Consider the following 15485-nt stretch of genomic DNA (forward strand, 5'->3'; position numbering starts at 1 on the left):
TAAGGCCTCAAACCTTCCAGCGCGCGTGAAAACATAATCCCGCCAAGTTCGAAGTACGCCTCGGAGTTGAAGCTCGTTTTGGGTATCCGTCAGCTCGGGGATCCTAATCCTCGGAAACGCAACAGTATTGTCTATCGTGTTAAACAGGTTTATTCACTGTATTAGCTCCAGTGTTAAACAGACTACAACAACAACAACAGGCATTTTAAGGCCACTTTCCCTGCAAGAGCGGGGATAGCCTTGCGGGCACCATGACAATCTTCTCCATTTTCCCTATTTTCTGCATCTCCCCTTTTTAACCCCTTTGCCTGCATTTCTTCTTCCAGCAGCTTTAGCCAAGTCTTTCTCGGTCTTCCCCGTCCTCTACTTCCTTCTACATTCATTTCCATCACTCTTCTCAACCAGCCACTTTCATCCTTCCTCAACACATGACCAAACCATCTCGACCTGTTTCTCTTCACAGCATCCATCACAGGCTCTTTTTTTTCTTCTTTTTTTTCCTTTTGTATACAAGATCGAGGCTCATGAAAGAGCTAACATTAATCACACAAAAAGTCAAACCGACACACAAAACACAAAAAACAAGGGGAGCGGCAGACAAGATGGGAAGAGAGTGGGAAGGACACAAACACAACATTTGAGAGCAGGGACATCGGGAGGACTTGGGGGGGAGGTGGGAGAGGTATAAAACATATGAACACTGCAAGGACTCTGGGGTGAATTACCGGGGATAGAAAAGATCAAGGTTTTGGATGGGGGAAGATAAGAGATGGTGGTGAACAGCTGTTTTAAAGACCTGGAGGGAGGAGTGGGATTGAAGGGAGTGGGGGAGTTTGTTCCAGAGGTGGGAGAAAAGGGGAATGAAAGTGAAGGTGAGCAGAGAGCCTAGATTTTGGCAGTTTAACCATAAGAGGGTTGCAGGCAGATCTTGTGCGACCTGAAGGAATATTGGGGGGACAGCACAGAGAGAGCTGGGGGAGCAAGGCCGGAGAGGAGTCGGTAGAAGACAAAGACCACCAACCTGCCTGCAGTGAGTGAGTGAAAGGCCCTTGGAGTTGACTTCATCGCAGGAGATTCCAATGATTCTGAAAGCTTTGGCCTCAACAGCGTGAAGCCGAGCTAGGTGTGAGGCAGGAGCACCAGCCCAGAGGGGGGAACAGTATTCCATTGAGCTGCGGATGAAAGCCTTGTATGTGGTGAGGAGCTCGGGTGTGCCCAGGAAGGACTTCGCACGACAGAGGATGCCCAGTCGGCGACTGGCTTTGGAGGCCAGCTTGGAAATGTGGTTTTCCCAAGAAAGATCATGGCAGATAGTGAGACCCAAAAGCTTGAGCGACAGAACTTCTTGGAGAGGATTGTTGAGAAAGTAGATGGGAGAGTTTTCCCAGTCGGTCCTTTCGGAGAGACATGGTAAGAGTGTGAGATTTTCAGGATTGAAAGACATGTTCCACTTTTTGACCAGTCTGTGATTTTGTCCAGGTCTGCAGAGAGCGAGGAGGCTGCAGACTGCCGATCTGAGGGATGAGGAATGGAGCGGCAGATAGTGGAGTCATCAGCAAAGAGATAGAGAGGATTTTCCAGAGAGTCGGAGAGATGGGACCAGAAATAGCACAGGGCCCAGAACACTACCTTGGGGAACTCCAGCCAGAACAGGAAGGGGAGATGAGAGAAATCCATTCAGGGCCACACGTTGCCTACGACCAGAGAGGAAGTCCGCAAGCCATGAGTGGAGATTTCCATGAATACCATAGGAGGTGAGTTTGGTGAGCAGAGCGGGTTGCCAGACCGTATCGAAGGCACGTGATATGTCAAGTGAGACAGCTCTGATTTCCTGTTTTGCATTGAGGACCTCCATCCATTGTTGAGACAGCAGAAGCAACATGTCCAGAGTAGAATGACCTGGTCTGAATCCAAATTGATGATCAGAGATCAAGCCATTGGAGAAGAGGAAGGATTTGATATCCGAAGCAATGATGGATTCCATGACTTTGCTGATAATTGGGAGCAGGCTGATTGGTCTGTCGTTGCAAGGATCTGTTTTTGCACCTTTTTTGTGTAAAGCTGTAATGTTTGCTGATTTCCAAGATGCTGGCAGATGACCTTGAGCAAAAGAGAGGGTGAAAAGAACAGAGAGGGTGAGATAGAGTGGAAGAGCAGGATTTTAGGACCCGTGGGCTGATGCCATCTGGTCCAGTTGCAGAATCAGAGTCGAGGTTTGATAAAAACTTCTCCACCTTGTCAGGAGAGAAGGACACAGAGTCCAGGAGCAGTTGGGTTCGACTGGGAAAGGTGGGAACAGAGAGAGATGGGTTTGGGCACTATTCCCATCATCTTTCGCAATTGATCATTTGTCTTCCTCTCTCTCAACGATACTCTGCACATCCACCGAACCATTCACATCTCCACCCTTTCCAGCCATCGTTACTGCTCTACGTTCATTACCCATGTCTCGCTCCCATAAATCACAACATTTCTCACAGTCACACATGCAGCATACACCTTTCCCTTCAGCTTTAACGACACTCCCCTCCACGTCAGCATGCCACTCAGTTCCCGAAACTTCTTCCATGCACATCTCACTCCAGCAACCGTTGCTGAGTCTGATCCACCTTCTCCATTCAGCATGTCCCCTAGGAAGCAAAATGTTTTCACGCCGTCTCCAAGATCCAACTCAACATTTCCTCCATTTGCAGCTCTCTCTGTGCACACCTTGCACTTGAATGTAGCTGCCATACTGGTTAATGACCCTCTCGGACCACTACATTTTTGATGAACCCACTCAGCGCACATTGTACATTGAATGGAGTTCACTCCGACACCCTTCCTGCACACAGCACACAGACACTTCCCAGTTCTTTCCATCTCACCACATGCTTTACCACTTGCCATCACCTTTGTTTTTCTGATATTCACCTTCAGACCCTTTGTCTCCATACATTCCTTCCACTAGTTCATCTTCTCCTTCAGCCCACCCATACTTTCCGCAATCAACACCAGATCATCTGCATTCAATAACTCCCACGGTAAACCTTCCTTTACATTCCGAGCCAGTACCTCCATCACAGCTACAAATAGTAGTGGACTTAGTACCGACCCCTGATGCACTCCTGCCTTCACCTCAAACTCAGTACTGGTCCCGTCCTTCGTCCTTACGGCTGTGCACGCTCTCTCGTACATTGCCATCACTACTCTGATGAACCATTCCTCCACTCCTAACTTCCTCAATGCCCATGTCACTACTTGGTGTGGAACCCTATTGAATGCTTTCTCCAGATCAACAAAACCAAGAAACAACTTCTTCCTCTTCTCCATGTACTTCTCCTGCAACTGCCTTGCAATAAAAAGAGTGTCTGTCGTTCCTCTTCCTGGCATAAATCCAAACTGCATTTCGTCAATCTTCACTTTCTTCCTTATCCTCCTCTCCAACACCCTTTCCAATACCTTCATTCCATGCTCCAATAACTTTATCGCTCGATACGAGCCACAGTCCAGAGGGTCACCTTTCCCCTTGTATAGAGGGACGAGGGTACTCGGTTCCCAATCCACTGGAATGCAGCTTTCTTTCACCACCAGATTACAGATCTCTGTCATTCTCTTCACACCCCAATTTCCCGCTGCCTTCAACATATCTGCCACAACTCCCGTAGGCCCTCCTGCTTTTCTACTCTTCATTGCTTTTATCGCTTTCTCAACTTCCTTCTCAGTTATCTTCTGTGCCGGTCCTAAAACTGGGTTACTCTCGATGTTAGTGTTAGATGTTGTTGGTGATGTTGGTATTGTTAAACAAACTGATTCTCAGTATTGTATATATTGTTAAACAGACTGGTTCACATTAACTGTTGTGACAACGACGAAAAATTGGCAATTCTGCACAAAAACAAATACGAAAAAAAAGATGTACTTGACTACAGACAAATATAGCCTGTGTCCTTGCGAAAGGGATGGTAAATCTCCAGTGCACTCTGGTTACCAGCAATGCCATATCGTGAGGTCTCTTTTCGCCAAGCAGTCAGCAGAACTTTTTTTTTTGCATACAAATCTAAGAATGTGGAAGAGCTCGAAAACAGAACTGAACAGCCGGAATAGTGGAAAATGAGGCAACACCAATGGCGGGGTAAAGGAATACTTTGGGGATGAGTGAGCAAGGGGTGTCAGACGTCGGTGGGAGGAAGACTTTAAGGCTGAAATGCCATACTTGGTTGTTGCCGAGCTAACACCCATGTAACGTCATGGTTGCAGTTGAGGTCACCATATATGGGAAACAGAGTTGAGATGCATTGTGCAATATATTTATTTTAAAAAATAGGTTTGTTTGAATTTAAAGATTTTTTTTTTGGGGGGGGGGGGGGTGGGGGGGTGTTGTTTCTCACTCTTAGGTGTGTCTTTTCTACTTAAAAACTTTTTTCTTTTATTTTATTCTGCACTCACTTTTTTCTCTCACCCCTAGGTCGGGAGTTCTGGATCCTGGCGTTGACCGAATCGTCCACCAGGTGGTAATTCCAAAGATAAACTGCATTTTTAGGCCTCAGGTTGAGAAAGTAGTGCAAGATTTTCTCGGATTGACTCAACCAAATGGGGGCAGTGACTTCCCTCCTGAATGGAAAAGCAATGGAATGGAACACCAACATGACGTTTCCATGACTGTGGCATCTAATTTAGGAGCTCAATGTGATGAGCTGCGAGGAACAGACAATGGGGTCATGTCATTACGCACGAAGCTCCATGGTGCGTTCAGTTTGTGAATGATTATATATTTTTTTCGTATTTGTTTTTGCGCAGAATTGCCAATTTTTCTTAGTTATCACGACAGTTACTGTGAATCAGTCTGTTTAACACTCGAGCTAATTGCTCATTGTTTTGTCCATATTTAATTTATTTGTGCAGTGCATGTTTTTGTCATGTGATATGGATCTTCAAACCTGATTTGTTCGTTTTGATTTTATTTTATCCTCTTAACCACTACTCGGCAATATCATCTCTTGTTTTGCTCATTCCATTGCTTGCACTTTATCTTGATGTAAAATGTAGTTTTGTCTCATGTTGATGAAAATGGCTTGAAATGAGTGAGTGAGATAAATCAAATAAACTATGCTATGTAATTGTGTAATTTTTATTTTATTTTTTTGGCCATGTGGCAAGCTGATCATGTTTGAGGGCTTTGCTTCCAACATAATTAATATTTACTTCAACTATTTTTGCTTCAAATACACTGCAGTTTGTCAAATGATGCATCTCTGCCTCTTGAAGCCATTTTTATTGACATTGAAACTTCCTTTGCCTGCTTTGATATTTTCTGGGGTATTACTGTTATTAAATCTTAATTTTGGATGTTGGTGTTGTTGTGCTTTCAGTTGTAGCTTTTGGAAGTTCTATAGAGGCAAGGACGTTGCCTAAAAAAAAAAAAAATCATTCCAGTAATGATCGGCCTTATTGTAGATATTTTGAGTGGTGGGTGTTTTACTTTTGTATACGACTCAACTGGCCAGTTATATTAATACACGAGAATATTTAGCCTAAAGAAAGTAATTAATGATTGGTCTTCATTTAAAAAAATAATAAAATGTACCTTTTTTTTTTTCTTTTTTTTTTCTTCCCCCAGGAAATACAAGTACAATGGATGATGCAACTTCTATAATGGAGTATACCACCGGTGAAGGGCGGGGTAATCCACTGGCTGATATTTTACACCATGAGACTCTACCTAAAGCAGATGAGGGGATAGTAATTGAGGTGGCAAAGGAGAGGCATGGTGGAACTTCCAGTTATCTAGCAATGCCACCTATGAGGCTGGGTAGTGAATCGAGCAGGGAGATAGCAATGGTTACTGAAAGTGAAGAGAGTAGGCAGAATAATGCAATGGAGAAAAGGACCAGCATGAGTCCCAGTTCTGTTTTCACCTGTGGTACATTAGTCGCTGATGGTATTAACACAGTACTGACTGTCCCCCCTGAAGGTGAGAAGGTAGGGAGTGGAAAATGGGGAGTTTCTGGACCAGGTCCTTGCTCCACTTCTCCAATGGAAGTTCGTAAAAGTGACATAGCCAAAGGGGAACATCACCAATCTAGCAGAAATGTAGCAGATAGTGGTCAGGTCAACATTTCAGCTTTCAGTTCAAAGGCTTCATTGGGAGGAAAGCGGGAGCGATCGTCCAGCTTTCAACTTTCCTGCCCTCCACTTCCAGGAAAAAAATCTGAATGTAGTCGGACAGGGTTCCATGACAGAGGTGTGGAGCAGGTGCTTGCAACAGCTTCTTTGAAAAGTTTCATGGAGACTGGTTATGGAAATGGCTCAACGGAAAAGGGAATAACTAGCTCAGATAGTGCAGAAGCTAACGAGCGTTTTGTTGGAGAGCTTCCTGTAAAGCATTCAGATTTGCGAGAAGTGAAGGACAATGTAAAGGGTTCTTCAACATGTGATGCACTATTTACTGGCACCATGAGCAGGAGTGTAGATTTGAAAGACGTCTCCAGTTTCCCTAAAGTAAAATCTTTCGATAGAAGTGCAAGACAAAGAAGGAAGGATAAAAATGCAAAGGACAAAGTGAGGGAGAGAGAGCGAAAAGGAATGGATAGAAGGCATCTAACATGGGTACAGGAAAGGAAATTGGGAGAGACAATGGGATTGGGCAAAGATAATGTCGATAAGAATGGTACTGAGGACAAAAAACAGCACGTCGAAACGAATCTAAGATGTGAGGAAGAAAGCAGTCAAGCACTGATAAAGATCAAGTCGATGGCAAAAGAAAACCTTAAAATGGGTAGGTATTTCAGCATGCATTGTACTATTTTAGTCTTGTTCCAAATACCAATGATCACATGACCAAAATTTATTTGCACTTCCTCACACTCATCACTTTCTATAATGCCAATTTTGGTAATATATACACTATGAAAGTTTACCCCACTCACCAATTCTGCAAAAGTCATGTAGTATAGTTTTGATCTCGTGTGTGTGTGTGGCCTAAATAAAAGTTATTTTACAACTAATATCTGATCCAATGTACAGTAGACTTGTCAGCTTCGGTGTACAGAGGTACGATAAACCTCAATGTGGGTTGTCTTGGTGGGTGCGCAATAAAAGCTGACAAGATGCTGACATTTTTGGACAAATTGTGAAAGATTTGGGTTGTTGGATTCCATCACAACAATAGTTTGGGTATTTGATATGATATGGCCCACCATACCTTTTAGCTTTACGTCCTGTGCATCAGTTATGGAATTGCTTTAAAATCTAAAACCAAGTCACCTTTCGTTGAATGTGGCTTGCTTGAGTTATCTCAATATTTGTTTTTGGTTTGTTTTTCTTCTTGAAAGGCATGCTATAAATTGTCCTTCAAGAGCAGATGACTTTTAAAGCAGTAACCAACTAACCAGCAGTTGATGGCGTTGGATATTTATATACAGTCACGTGAAAAAGTAAGTACACCCCATGTAAAGTTTTGACTTTTTCCACATATTTCAACATACAGCTATTTGATCTTCATTTCAACAATATTGATAGATAAAGGTGATATAATATAACAAATATCATGAAACATTTACATTTTGTAGTCCATTGTATAATTTAAATAAACATAAATGCAAATTTCACATGTGGAAAAAGTAAGTACACCCTGACATTAATCACGACTTCAAATACCTAAAATTAGAATAAGGTGCACCAGCTCAAGTGCAAATGATTAGAACATCGTTAGAGAGGATCTTGGAGGAACCTGTTTTATTTAAACCTCAGACATTTAGTTTGGTTTGCTCTTTGTTGTTGAAGTGTGCGGCGTCACCATGCCTAGATCAAAAGAGCTCTCAGGCCTTCAGAAAGAAGGTTATAGATGCCTAAGAGTCTGGGAAGGGATTTAAAAAGATCTCCAAACAATTTAAAATCAATCATTCGACTGTCCGGAAGATCATCTACAAGTGGAGAATATTCCAAACAACTGCCAATTTGTTCAGGCCAGGCCGCCCCCAGCAAGTTCAGCCCGAGAGCAGACCGCAAGATGCTGAAAGAAGTCTCTAAGAACCCCCAGAATGTCATCATGGGACCTACAGGTAGCTCTTGCCACTGTTGATGTCAAAGTGCACGAGTCTACCATTAGAAAGAGGCTGCACAAATTTGATCGACATGGGAGGTGTGCCAGGAGGAAACCTTTGCTGTCCAGAAAGAACATCAGGGCAAGACTACAACATGCATTTTAAAGGCCATTTTCCCTGCTAGAGCGGGGGTTAGCCTTGCGGTCCCCATGACAATCTTCTCCATTTTGCCCTATTTTCTGCATCTCTCCTTGTTAACCCCCTTGCCCGCATTTCTTCTTCCACCATCTTTAGCCAAGTCTTTTTCGGTCTTCCCCGTCCTCTGCTTCCTTCTACATTCATTTCCATCACTCTTCTCAACCAGTCACTTTCATCCTTCCTCAACACATGACCAAACCATCTCAACCTGTTCCTCTTCACAGCATCTATCACAGGCTCTATTCCCATCATCTTTCGCAATTCATCATTTGTCTTCCTCTCTCTCAACGATACTCCACACATCCACCGAACCATTCGCATTTCCACCCTTTCCAACCTTCGTTGCTGCTCTACGTTCATTACCCATGTCTCGCTCCCATAAATCATAACACTTCTCACACATGCAGCATACACTTTTCCCTTCAGCTTCAACGACACTCCCCTCATCATCAGCACGCCACCCAGTTCCCGAAACTTCTTCCATGCACATCTCACTCAAGCAACCGTTGCCGAGTCTGATCCACCTTCTCCATTCAGCATGTCTCCGAGGTAGCAAAATGTTTTCACACCTTCCAGCTTCACGCCGTCTCCAAGATCCAACTCAACATTTCCTCCATCTGCAGCTCCCTCTGTGCACACCTTACATTTGAATGTAGCTGCCACACTGGTTAATGACCCTCTCAGACCACTACATTTTTGATGAACCCACTCAGCGCACATTGTACATTGAATGGAGTTCACTCCGACACCCTTCCTACACACAGCACAGGGCCACTTCCCAGTTCTTTCCACCTCACCACATGCTTTACCACTTGCCATCACCTTCGTCTTTCCGATATTCACCTTCAGACCTTTTGTCTCCATACATTCCTTCCACTTGTTCATCTTTTCCTTCAGTCCATCCATTCTTTCCGCAATCAACACCAGATCATCTGCATACAACAACTCCCATGGTAAACCCTCCTTTACGTTCTGAGCCAGCACTTCCATCACAGCTACAAATAGTAGTGGACTTAGTACCGACCCCTGATGCACTCCCACCTTCACCTCAAACTCACCACTGTTCCCGTCCTTCGTCCTTACAGCTGTGCGCGCTCTTTTGTACATTGCCATCACTACTCTGATCAACCATTCCTCCACTCCTAACTTCCTCAATGCCCATGTCAATACTTTGCGTGGTACCCTATCGAATGCTTTCTCCAGATCAACAAACCCAAGAAACAACTTCTTCCTCTTCTCCATGTACTTCTCCTGCAACTGCCTCACAATGAAAAGTGCGTCTGTCGTTCCTCTTCCTGGCATGAATCCAAACTGCATTTCGTCGATCTTCACTTTCTTCCTTATCCTCCTCTCCAACACCCTTTCCAATACCTTCATTCCATGCTCCAATAACTTTATCGCTCGATACGAGCCACACTCCAGAGGGTCGCCTTTCCCCTTGTATAGAGGGACGAAGGTACTCAGTTCCCAAGCCACTGGAATGCGGCCTTCTTTCACCACCAGATTACAGATCTCTGTCATTCTCTTCACACCCCAACTTCCTGCTGCCTTCAACATATCTCCCACAACTCCCGTCGGCCCTCCCGCTTTTCTACCCTTCATTGCTTTTATCGCTTCCTCAACTTCCTTCTCAGTTATCTTCTCTGCCGGTCCTAAAACAGGGTTACTCTCTATGTTGCCATCCCATTCATTCTCTGTATTCAACAGCATTTCCATATATCTTTTCCATCTTTCTTTAATTCCATCTGGGTCGACAACGATTTTTCCCACTTCATCCTTCAAGCAACTCACCCCCATCACATCACACCTCTCTTTCGCTATCTGCTTTGCAATCCTGAATACTGCTTTCTGACCCTCTTCCGAATCCAAGCGTTCTCCGAACATTTTCCTACATGCCTCCTGCGCCTTTGCTACCTCTTTCTTTGCAGCCTTCCTGGCTGCCTTATAACTTTCATGCTCTGCTGTTTCTGCTCCCGTACCCTTCGCCGTCTGCCACTCTTTGAACTTCTTCCTCTTCTCGTCAATCCTCTTTCCAACTTTATCATCCCACCACCATGTTTCCGAGTGCCTCGGTGGTCCTTTTGTCCATCCACATACCTCACCAACGGCTCCCAACGGACAAGCTTTCATTGACATCCAACCACTTTCAAGCTCAACCACATCATCCTCGACCCTACTCAGCCTCTCTTTTAATGCCTCCCTTACTGTCACCTCTTTCAACCTGCACACCTTCATTCTCGGTTGGTACTTCACCCGCCGAGCTCTCCTCGCACCTTTCACCCTTACGTCGCAGACAACCAAGTGGTGCTGTGAAACAGCCTCCTCCCCCGGGATCACCTTTGTGTCCCGGAGGTGTCCCCTATCTCGCCTACGCACCATCAGGTAGTCAACGGTTGTTGTCGACCCACCTGACGTGTATGTAACAAGCTTATTATCCTCTTTCTGGAACTGAGTATTACAAATCAACAAATCAGCTCCATCAGCAAACTCCAAAATCCTTTCACCTTCTCCATTTCTCACACCATATCCGTAACCCCCATGAACTCCGTCAAAACCATCCATACTCCTTCCCACATGTCCATTTAGGTCTCCTCCTACCACAACAACTTCCTCATCTTTCACGTTTTCCATCAGCTTCTCTATCACACACCAGAACTTGGCCTTTTCTTCATCGCTTCGACCAACCTGCGGAGCAGATGACGTTCACCAAGAGCTTTCCAATCATCATTTTCACCATCATCAACCTATCACTCACTCTAGTCACACTCACCACACTGTCTACAAACTCCTCAGAAAACAGGACACCAACACCATTCACGCCCTCCAGGCACCCTTGCCACACAAACTTGTATTTCTGTCCCTGCCTACCCTTCACCATTCTCACACCACTTCCCTTCCATCTTGTCTCTTGCACACAACATATGTCCACTCTTCTTCTGACCAATACTTCCACCACTTCTCCTGATCTCCCTGTCATTGTCCCTACATTCCATGTCCCAAACCTCAGAAACCGATCTCCACTTCGGGCTGTACCCTGCCCATATGTAGTTGTAATTGTCATGGTTCCCTTTTTGAGGCAATGTTTTTATGGCTGGATGCCCTTCCTGACGCCAACCCTCTTAGTCGTCTCTTACAACACGCAGGGATACGGTGTACCTATTCTTATCCAGGGTACACACCGGGAATATCATCAGGGCAAGACTAAAGTTTGCCAATGAACACCGAGGCAAAACCAGCACTTCTGGAACAATGTGCTCTGGACAGATGAGTCAAAGGTAGAGCTATTTGGCCACAGTACCAGAAGACATGTTTGGCTAAAACCAAAGACAGCATTTGACCACAAGAACCTGATACCAACTGCAAAGCATGGTGGTGGAAATATTATGGTTTGGGGCAGCTTTGCTGCATCAGGGCCTGGGCAGCTCACCATCATATAATCCACTATGAATTCTTCATTGTACCAGAGGGTGCTTGAGGATAATGTGGGGCCATCTGTCGGAAAGTTGAAGCTCAACCGAAGGTGGACCTTGCAATATGACAATGACCCTAAACATACCAGTAAATCCACCAAGGAATGGCTGAAAAGAAAGAAATGGGGGGTTCTGGAATGGCCAAGTCAAAGCCCGGATCTAAATCCCATCGAGATGTTTTGGGGGGATTTGAAACAAGCTGTGCATGCAAGAAACCCCTCAAACCGCACAGCTGAAAGCATTCTGCATGGAGGAGTGGGCAAAAATTTATCCTAGTTGATGTCAGAGACTGGTAGACAGTTATAAGAAACGCCAACTTGAGGTTGTTTCTGCCAAAGGGGGAAATACCACCTATTAGAGCCAAGGGTGTACTTACTTTTTCCACATGCAAAAAATTATACAATGGACTACAAAATGTAAATGTTTCATGATATTTGTTATATTATATCACCTTTATCTATCAATATTGTTGAAATGAAGATCAAATAGCTGTATGTTGAAATATGTTGAAAAATTCAAAACTTTACATCGGGTGTACTTACTTTTTCACGTGACTGTATATATAATTATTGGAAAGACAGCTTTTTTTGCATTTTCATGAGAAGCAACAATGAAATTTGTTCAGTGAATGAGTTGTACTGGCAGACTGGTGCAGAGACAACACACTTACCTAGTTATGGGTCTGTCTGGAGCCCAACTATGAACTGTCTTATTGGTGCCTCGCAGTCAGGGTGTTGCATCACAAAGTGTGCCGTCACTCAGATGGCTGTTAAGCCGGGTAGGTGTCAATTCTGCTTGCATTCACTACTGGAAGTTAAAGATCCCACGGTATTTTTTGATGAAGAGTCAGTGAGGTATTGCTGACGGCCTGGCAGAATTCTGGCCGAACCTACAGTGGGCACTGCTTCGGCCCCCGAGTAATGCAAAATCACAGCGATACATTGCAGATGAGAGAAGAAGAAGAGGTAATTTAGTTGACAAGATAAATTACACAGTAACAACCTCAAGACGTTGAACAATAAAAAAGAACATGAGGCAAGGATAAGAATCTGGATTATGAGAGTAAGAAAGAATATAGCTTGTGCAATATGTAGCCTTTTCTTCCTGTTTTCTTCTACTTTATGACATTCATTCAAAATATTAGTTTTATTGTATTGTCATGATAATGGGGTTTCTTTACATAAATTGTGAAAAATGCTGCCCAGCACCATGAAGTCTGATGAAACAAAATTATAATTTATTCTGTCAATTTTTTTTTTTCTTATTAAATTTCCTCTTATGTTGTCCATTCTCCTTGTTCTGCTGGTGTTTGTAGCATATGTGCTGCAAGACTCAGATTTTGAGGGTTTGAGTGACATCGCGGTCAGTTCTGTGCATACAAGTGATCTCTCATCCTTTGAAGATATGACCAGTACAAGTGAAGATGAATCTACCGGTCAGTCTGCATCAACCAAAGGAAGTTATGGTAATCCTGTCATTGCAAATACTATCCATATAGGACATTTGAGGATTGATTGAAATCTTATTTTTGTTTTTGACGAGGCGTGTCGGTCGGTGACAGCATTTTAATATACATTATTTGTGATTGTGATGTGATTTATAGCATATCATGCATTAGATGCCCTGTTTCATTACTGGTAGTTAAGTGTTGATGTCATTGGAATGTTTTGAAACCTCAATGAAAAATATTGGAAAAAAAATATATATATATTCAATCTTATTTTGGCAATACCACATACAGTACCAACGCTATGTAATGTTGTGTAGTTTACAACGTAAGATATTCTGGCTGAATCAGTATAAATATACTGTATTATTGATAACCTACTAACAGTTACTTTTAGTAGATGTGCCAGGCTACTGCAAGGTAACAAATTTCGTTTTTTGTTTTTTCTTTTGGCCTCAAAATTGGTCATTGTGTCGTCGAGCTGACAAGCTGGGAACAACAATTCGCATTTCTTGCCACATTTGGTGCAATTTTAATGATCTAATGGTGGTGACGTCCTCTATTTGAAACTGTTTGTTCGATATATGTAGATTTTTGATGCCTAGGGTCTATAATTAAAAACTTGTATTGGTGTCAAAGCCAGTGACCAATTACAATTAATATTAGGATGTCGGAAAAAAAAGGTTTCTCCTATTTTCTTCTGATGCAATAACAAGATCAAAGGTGGTGTTTAAGGGTTGGTTCATATGGATGGTCAATTAAAGACTTCTTTTCAAACTTATTTTAATTACACTTTTTTCAATTTAGACTATTGATATATTTGCATGTCGTTAATTTTTAATGCTTAAAAACTATTCAAATTCCTATTAGCATTTATAATAAAAGCAATGGATATTTTCATGAATACTTTTCACATCACCATATCGTGTCGTTATGTTTTCATGTTGTCCGTCCGTCCGTGCGTCTGTGATAGGTTTTCGTTACTGCGATAATGTGAGAATGGCTGAAGGAATTTAAATCAAACTTCGATCAAGTATGTACTATGATGTAAAGATGAACTGATGGGATTTTTAGGTCAAAGGTCAGAGGTGTTATTAGGTAAAAATTCTGTTACTGTGATAATTTGTGAACCAACAATGGGATTTTGACCAAAGTTGGTGTAAGTCTATATTGTGATGAAAAAAAAACCCACCTTTAGAGGCCATTTTTCCCCGCAAGCGGGGGTTGGCCTTTTTCGGGAACTGTGGTTGTTGTTGTTTTTCGGTCCCCTTTTTGAAGCAATGTTTTACGGCCGGATGCCCTTCCTGACGCCAACCCTTTTTGCCGCCTTTAACGACAAGTAGGGAATTACCAGTGAACTGGTATATTGTGATGAAAAGATAAACGGATTTTATTTTGGGGTCAATTGGTCAAAGGTCAGAGTCGGTAATAGTGTTTTGTTACCACAACAACTTAAGAATAGCTGAAGGGAACTAAGTCAAACTTGGTACAAGTATGTATAATGATGTAAAGATTAACTGATTCGATTTTGGTGTCAAGAGGTCAGAGGTCATGTCAGGTAAAAATGTGATACTTGAAAACAGCTGAAGGGATTTAAATCAGACTTGGTACAAGTATGTTTAATGATGTAATAATGTGGGAGGAGGTATATCAGTCGACGTTGCGACGTCGAAGAGTGCCGTTCTGTTTTTTTGTTTTTTTGCACGAGTTAGGGGTAAAGTTGATGTTTTGCCTTTGTATATAACTTGTCTTCTGAACTTTGGTTTCATTCCGTTATGTTCACTATTGATGCCCTTATGTTTCAATCCTGCAATCATTTCATTTTGCATTCATAACAAGCAGATTGTTCAAAAATGGCATTTATTTCTGCACCCTTTTAGAGTAGTAAGCTTTCATCCTTCGGTCTGATATATCAACATGTTGAAGGAGTATATCGGTATTTTAAGAACCTATTCCAAACATTCTGTAACATGATGGCCAAAACGATTGTTTAATAATTTCGGTACACTTACCTATTTGTTATGTAGGTTTTGACTATCTGTTGTGACTTTGCATTTGGTCATTTTTGCCTTTTACCTTTCCTTTCTGTTATCCCAACATTTTTTCCCTTTCTGCCTCGTCCACAAAAGACACAGTCGACTCGAAGGCAGATACCAGCAAGATGTCGAGAGTGCCCTATGTACACAAGCCGTTCCTTTATTCCAAGTACTACAGTGACTCTGATGATGAGGAAACCGTAGAGAAACGGAGGCAGAGAATTGCAAGTGTCATTTTTGTCCACTTTTGTTGTGTTCACTGTCACTATTGATATTACAGCATACTGATTGTATAGTTTTCTGATGAAAA

At 42.9% G+C, this 15485-nt stretch overlaps 1 protein-coding gene across 9 annotated transcripts in view; it reads left to right on the forward strand.

Moving 5' to 3' along the window:
- Positions 1-15485, forward strand: part of LOC137423175 (uncharacterized) — an 83650-nt gene that overhangs the window by 16072 nt on the left and 52093 nt on the right. For 6 of the 9 annotated variants that reach the window (XM_078774608.1, XM_078774616.1, XM_078774615.1 and 3 more), the window contains exons 3-6: positions 4448-4725; positions 5600-6757; positions 13008-13157; positions 15269-15399. In XM_078774608.1, coding sequence (XP_078630734.1) covers positions 4448-4725; positions 5600-6757; positions 13008-13157; positions 15269-15399 — 1717 coding nt within the window. The remainder of the gene's footprint in view (positions 1-4447; positions 4726-5599; positions 6758-13007; positions 13158-15268; positions 15400-15485) is intronic. The other 3 variants (XM_078774609.1, XM_078774611.1, XM_078774614.1) reach the window with 3 other exon arrangements.

Source organism: Myxine glutinosa, chromosome 3 (assembly GCF_964187855.1).
Source record: "Myxine glutinosa chromosome 3, kmMyxGlut1.1, whole genome shotgun sequence".
In the NCBI taxonomy this organism is placed as follows: Eukaryota; Metazoa; Chordata; class Myxini; order Myxiniformes; family Myxinidae; genus Myxine; species Myxine glutinosa.